The following is a 7,036-nucleotide window of genomic DNA, read 5'->3' on the forward strand; positions in this document are numbered from 1 at the left end:
ACAGATATTGATTTCTTTTCTGCTTCCTACCCTTGGCTTCCAATTAGAGTTTGAAAAATAAATAAACTTAGTTTACATTGGGGGAAAAATAATATCATTCCATATACTGGAGTATACTGGGTTAATTTATAGCCTATTTTATATTCGTACTAGCTTGGGGACCCGACGATGCCCAGGTTATTTGAAAAAGTCATTTTTTTAATTTTAGAAAATGCATAAGGTTAACCTCTAAAACTCCATCAGTACTTAAAGTTGGGCATGTTGGGCATGTGTGGCAAGTTTGCTCTAGATGCGTCATCCGTGGGGTTCAGTGTGCACCCTGGCTGCAGGATGAATTACAACTCCCACCATGGTCAGCCCCCTCAAACCCCTCCAAGTAGGTTATGGTGGTTCTGTGTGCTAAGTTTGAATCAGGCCCATCATTGGTGGAGGTCACACTTTCTCTGGATGTAGGTGAGCTAAAACTCCCCCAAATCAAGGTTCAATCCCTCCCAAACCCCTCCAGTGTTCAAATTTGGCCATATCATTCCAAGTTTGGTCCAGATCCATAGTTGTTTGGGTTCACAATGCTCTCTGGGTATAGGTGAACTTCAAATCCCCCAAATCAAGGTGAATTTTCCTCAAAGTCCTCCAGTATTTTTTGTTGGTCATGGTGGTTCTGTATGCCAAGAAAGGCCTAGGTCCACTGTTGTTGGGGCTCAGAGTGCTCTTTGATTGCAGGTGAACTATAAACCCCAGTACCTACAACTCCCAAATGTCAAGATCAATTGCCTGCAAACTCCACCAGTATTCAAATGTGGGAATGTCAGGTATGCATGTCAAGTTTGGTCCAGATCCATTGTTGTTTGGGCTCACAGTTCTCTCTGGATGTAGGTGAACTACAACTCCTATAAATCAAGGTCAATTTTCCCCAATTTTCACCTCTCCTTTATGTTTTTGTTGGTCATGGGTGTTCCTTGTGCTAAATGTGGACTAGGTCCATTGTTGGTGAGGATCATTGTGCTCTGTCTTGATGCAGAGTGAACTACAACTTCCATCAAGTTGAGTCAGCCCCACAACCTCCTCCAGTATGTTCAATTGCTGATCAATTCTGCTCTGTTTGCTCTGTGCCATAGAAAAGAGTAGGAAAGGGTTATAGGAGAGGCAGTTGGCGGGATCATGCAAATTCCACACCAATGGAGAGAGTCAGGAACACTGGGATATGTGTGGTGGAGAAAACACATAAAATCTAGGATGAAATTGTCCCCGTATGAAAGCATTCACTTGGCTGGTGTGCAGTATTGTGTTTGTGGAGGACATTGGCAGGGCTCTTGTACATGTTTATGGCACTTATGTATGTAACCTGCAATGTCATGGGAGGGAGGGCCGCGGTGACTCCTCAGAGGTGGGTTTTGTAGTTGTTTGTGGAAGTGGGAGCCCCAGCCACACACCCACATGCATATTTTATTAGGTACTAGCTGTCCCCTGCCACACGTTGCTGTGGCCCATTCTGGTGAACTGTAAAATAAAGTAACGAGAAAGTGTTGGTTTCTAATATATGTAATGTCTTTATACTTGTGGGTAAACAGTATTTCTTGCTGTTTCTTTGCCAGTGTTGATGTCTGGTTTTCCTACTCTGGAACATGCAACATATCATTGTCCTTCTTTAGGGGTCCCTTTCAAATCTTTGATACCGCATCTGTCATATACATATGTGTGTGTGTGTGAATGGCTGGATGGCCTTTGTCAGGAGGGCTTTGATTATGTTTCCTTGCCCTGGTGAAGGGGGTTGGACTGGATGGCCTTAAGACAGCATTTCTCAATTTAGGGGTTGGGACCCCGGGGGGGGGGGTCACGAGGGGGTGTCAGAAGGGTTTCCAAAGACCACCAGAAAACATAGTATTTTCTGTTGGTCATGAGGGTTCTGTGTGGGAAGTTTGCCCCAATTCTGTCGTTGGTGGGGTTCAGAATGCTCCTTGATTGTAGGTGAACTATAAATCCCAGTAACTACAACTTCCATATGTCAAGGTCTATTTCCTCCAAACTCCATCTGTGCATACATTTGGGCATATTGGGTATTCATGGCAAGTTTGGTCCAGATCCATCATTGTTTGAGTCTACAGTGCTCTCTAGATGTAGGTGAACTACAACTCCAAAACTCAAGGTCAATGCCCACCAAACCCTTCTAGTGTTTTCTGTTGGTCAGGGGAGTTCTGTGTGCCAAGTTTGGTTCAATTCCATCGTTGGTGGAGTGCAGAATGCTCTTTGATTATAAGAGAACTATAAATCCCAGCAACTACAACTCCCAAATGACAAAATCATAATTTTTGGAGTGATGGTCACTCCTTGTGTTGTGAGACGTTTTGTTGCCAAATTTGGTGTAATTTTGTTCTTTGGTTCTTTTGTTTTTTGGGTACTCATTATGCACAGAGCATTAGATAGATAGATAGATAGATAGATAGATAGATAGATAGATAGATAGATAGATAGATAGATTCCTTTCTCAAAAAGGGATGCCCAGTCAGATAGCACAGAGTGGGCAAGTTGTTACCCCAAAATGAGATTTTTCCCCTGGAAAATGATTACTTGTTTGGGCATTTAACCACGTCAATATTGTGATGTTACACCAAGCCTTGGATTACTGCCTCTACGATTCTTGCTTTTCAGTTGCCTGGATTTTTCTTTGGGATAGAATCATTATGAATACACTGGGGCTTTGAGGGTTTATTTGATTAAATTTAAATTGCACACTTTTTATTAACTTTGATTATGAAATAGAATGAAAAGCCAAGGAAGAAAATTAAAAAAAAAACATTTTTTAACCCCACTGTGCAAGAGCTTTGGGCTATGCACAGTCACAAATCTCTTTTCCCAAAAAACTTCTTTGTAGGAAACCAACTTCAGCTTATGTTGATGTCAGAAGGTACTCAAAGAAGAGAACATGGGGAAATATTTCATGAGTTGTTGGAGGATGGCTTATTCATGTAATGGGGGGCATTGCTCATAGAGTGAATAAGAACACAATATGAGTAAGGTACACAATAATGTATCCAAGGTTCTGGGACCTGCTGAAGGTATGAAAAAGTGTGGGTGAACAAGTCCCATACTACTAAATGGCAGCAATGTGAACACACATACTTGGGTGGTCCCTAGTCAAGTGGTTCCTGGTTAAAAAAAAAAAAAAGCTGGGAACCACTGTGCCAGACTGTGAAACCAATAATGGCAATCCTTATCCTTGGGTTGTTGTAGGTTTTTTCGGGCTATATGGCCATGGTCTAGAGGCCATACCTCACTACCTCTGAGGATGTTTGCCATAGATGCAGGCGAAACGTCAGGAGAGAATGCCTCTAGAACATGGCCCTATAGCCCGAAAAAACCTACAACAACCAGTGATTCCAGCCATAAAAGCCTTTGACAATGCAATCCTTATCCTTCCTCTCGGGAAGCGAGGCTCCAGCTCCTACTAGCAATGGCTGTTTCCTTCCTCCTTAGTCACTGCCCTCTTTTGTCTTTCTGTCTCCAGGTTATGGGCATGCTGCTCCAGGAACAAACGCTGGGAAGGCTTTCTGCATGTGCTACGCTGCCCTGGGCATCCCGTTGACCCTGGTTATGTTCCAGAGCCTTGGCGAACGCATGAACACCTTTGTCAAGTACCTCTTGCAACGGATGAAAAAGTGCTGCAGGATGAGGAGCACCGATGTGTCCATGGAGAACATGGTGGCCGTTGGGTTCTTCTCCTGCATAGGGACCCTCTGCATAGGAGCAGCGGCCTTTTCCCAATGTGAGGAGTGGAGTTTTTTCCAGGCCTTCTATTACTGTTTCATCACATTGACTACAATAGGGTTTGGGGACTACGTGGCCCTTCAGACGAAGGGAGCCCTTCAAAAGAAGCCGCTCTATGTGGCGTTTAGCTTTATGTACATCCTAGTGGGATTGACAGTCATCGGGGCATTTCTCAATCTGGTTGTTCTCAGGTTGTTCATGAACATTGAAGAGGAGAGACGGGAGGCAGAAGAGCGAGCCTCCCTGGCAGGGAACCACAACAGCATGATCATTCACATCCAAGAGGACTCCCAACACGGCCGGCCTCGGTATAAGGCCGAAGTTGCTGACCTCCAATCTGATTGTTCGTGCATGTGCTACAGGTCCCATGAATACACCAGTCGGATGGTGTCCCACCAAAACTCCTTCAGCTCCAAGCTGAACCTTCAGTACTTTCACTCCATCTCCTATAAGATAGAGGAGATCTCACCAAGCACATTAAAAAATAGCCTTTTCCCCTCTCCTGTCAGCTCCATCTCACCTGGGTTACACAGCTTTACAGATAGTCACCGGCTGATGAGACGGCGGAAGTCCATTTGAAATGGTTTGCCTTTGGAAGTTTTGATCTTTTATTCCTAAGGGTTTGGTGTATGTTTTTTTTAAAATGACAACAGAAATTCCTTTACAGCTAATAAAGGAAAGAAGAATGCAAAGGGAAAGACCTTCCTCCATTGAAACTCAGCTCTGGAGCATGAAGCATGGATGAACCTTTTTCTTTTTTCCAGCAACGTATGCCTTACACGAAGCCCCCTCCTCGGTAGTCCAAAAAGAGTCGAGGTGATGGGAAGTGGGTATCCAAATTCCAAAGTTGCACACATCGCTGGGAGGTTTTTAGTGCCAGTCGGCATGTTTGACCTAACAAACTCTTTCTCTTCTGTCACAAACAGGTCGCTCTGTGTGTGTGTATATGTGTGTATGTGTCAAAGAGAACACGGGTGCGTCTCTGTGTGTGGAGCGTTTGAGTACGAATGCACACGCACAAATTCTACTACCAGTGCCATGTGACTAACAAGAGTATATATTTAAGCATCAGGTATTGGTTTCCTTTTATACCTTTCTTCCTTTGAAGAATTTGTTTTCTGGCCTGCTTTTGGCTTCCAGAAAAAGTAAAATAAAATATTCGGGGCGGGGTGGAAGAAAAGCTGGGAATCCTTTTATTGTTTGCTGAGTCAAGCATGCGCCAGAAACAAGTCAATATATCGAGTGTATCATGATAAGACTTTTTTTAAAATGCTAGGTTTTATTAGATTGTATTAACAATTTTCTTAAAATTTAAAAAAAGAAACAAAATGGGGGAAGGAGGATTGCTTTTGCTTGCCAGGCCAAATCCTTGCAAAACTATTTTTTTAAAGTAAAATACAGCATGCGTTTTGTAAAACTGATATGCATTATAAAAATACAAGAGGAAAACAAAACCCTATCAATGGAATTCATACGCAACTGCAAAGAACATGGAGTTAAAATACATTTGCGTTAATTATGTGTTGTTCTAAGTATTTGTCATGTCCATAGAGTTTTTTTCCTGCATGTGTGAATATGTGTGTGTGTGAGTTCATCTACATTACAAAGTTATATCAGTTTGATTCTACTTTGTTGCATTTCATCCTACAGAATCCTGGGATTTGTAATTTGGCGAGGTACCGTGTATACTTGAGTATAAGCCAAGGCACCTAATTTTACCACAAAAAAAGAACAAAAACAAAAACAAAAAACCTGGGAAATTTTACTGATTCAAGTATAAGCTGAGGGTGAGAAATGCAACAGCACCTGGTAAATTTCAAAAGAAAAATAGATATTACATTAATTGAGGCATCATAGAATCATAGAATCATAGAATGAAAGAGTTGGAAGAGACCTCATGGGCCATCCAGTCCAACCCCATTCTGCCAAGAAGCAGGAATATTGCATTCAAATCACCCCTGACAGATGGCCATCCAGCCTCTGTTTAAAAGCTTCCAAGGAAGGAGCGTCCACCACACTTCAGGGCAGAGAGTTCCACTGCTGAACAGCTCTCACAGTCAGGAAGTTCTTCCTCGTGTTCAGATGGAATCTCCTCTCTTGTAGTTTGAAGCCATTGTTCCGTGTCCTAGTCTCCAGGGAAGCAGAAAACAAGCTTGCTCCCTTCTCCCTGTGGCTTCCTCTCACATATTTATACATGGCTATCATATCTCCTCTCAGCCTTCTCTTCTTCAGGCTAAACATGCCCAGTTCCTTAAGCTGCTCCTCATAGGGCTTGTTCTCCAGACCCTTGATCATTTTAGTCACCCTCCTCTGGACACATTCCAGCTTGTCAATATCTCTCTTGAATTGTGGTGCCCAAAATTGGACACAATATTCCAGGTGTGGTCTAACCAAGGCAGAATAGAGGGGTAGCATTACTTCCCTAGATCTAGACACTGTGCTCCTATTGATGCAGGCCAAAATCCCATTGGCTTTTTTTACCGCCACATCACATGGTAAATTTCAAAAGAAAAATAGATATTACATTAATTGAGGCATTAGTAGGTTAAATATTTTTGAAGATTTACATTTACTGTCCAATTCTGATTAAATCATTATTCTAACCTTCTTCAATGTAAATGTGCTTATGTATCCTTCCAATAATCACCATAGTTCACTTTAACTATACAGTTTGGGGAAATGCTACGTGTATATGAATAAGGAAAAGTGGGGAAGACTGGTGCCGAGGGAGGAGGAGAGGAAGGAGAGCTGGGTTGCTGTGAGGAGAGGTGAGGGTCCCGGCAGGAAGGCGTGAGGCTGAAATAAACCAGGTTCTTGTGGGCTTTTTTGGGCTATAGGGCCATGTTCTAGAGGCATTTCTCCTGACGTTTCGCCTGCATCTATGGCAAGCATCCTCACTACCTCTGAGGATGCTTGCCATAGATGCAGGCGAAACGTCAGGAGAAATTCCTCTAGAACATGGCCCTATAGCCCAAAAAAACCGACAAGAACCTAGTGATTCCAGCCATGAAAGCCTTCGACAATACACTGAAATAAACCCTTCGTTCAGCCGATGCCTTCCCGCCAGGACTCTCACCCGAGTATAAGCCAAGGGGGAGCAAAATAAATACAATCAATAACTAAAGTACTATCAAACTGACACAACTATGTATTGTAGATGCATTCTATGGCCTAAATCCCATTATTTCTCTGGACTACAGCAAACCCACTGAATCAATTGGATGTATTAATCAACCACCATTCAAAATCAATCTGATGCATCTTCTCTAACTGG

At 42.8% G+C, this 7,036-nt stretch overlaps 1 protein-coding gene across 1 annotated transcript in view; it reads left to right on the top strand.

Annotated features, from left to right (window-relative positions):
• Positions 1-5,786, top strand: part of KCNK9 (potassium two pore domain channel subfamily K member 9) — a 124,891-nt gene extending 119,105 nt beyond the window's left edge. Inside the window, exon 3 of the mRNA XM_060775912.2 lies at positions 3,503-5,786. Coding sequence (XP_060631895.2) covers positions 3,503-4,341 — 839 coding nt within the window. The 3' untranslated portion in view covers positions 4,342-5,786. The remainder of the gene's footprint in view (positions 1-3,502) is intronic.
• The last annotated feature ends 1,250 nt before the right edge of the window (positions 5,787-7,036 follow it).

Source organism: Anolis sagrei, chromosome 4, assembly GCF_037176765.1.
Source record: "Anolis sagrei isolate rAnoSag1 chromosome 4, rAnoSag1.mat, whole genome shotgun sequence".
Classification (NCBI taxonomy): domain Eukaryota; kingdom Metazoa; phylum Chordata; class Lepidosauria; order Squamata; family Dactyloidae; genus Anolis; species Anolis sagrei.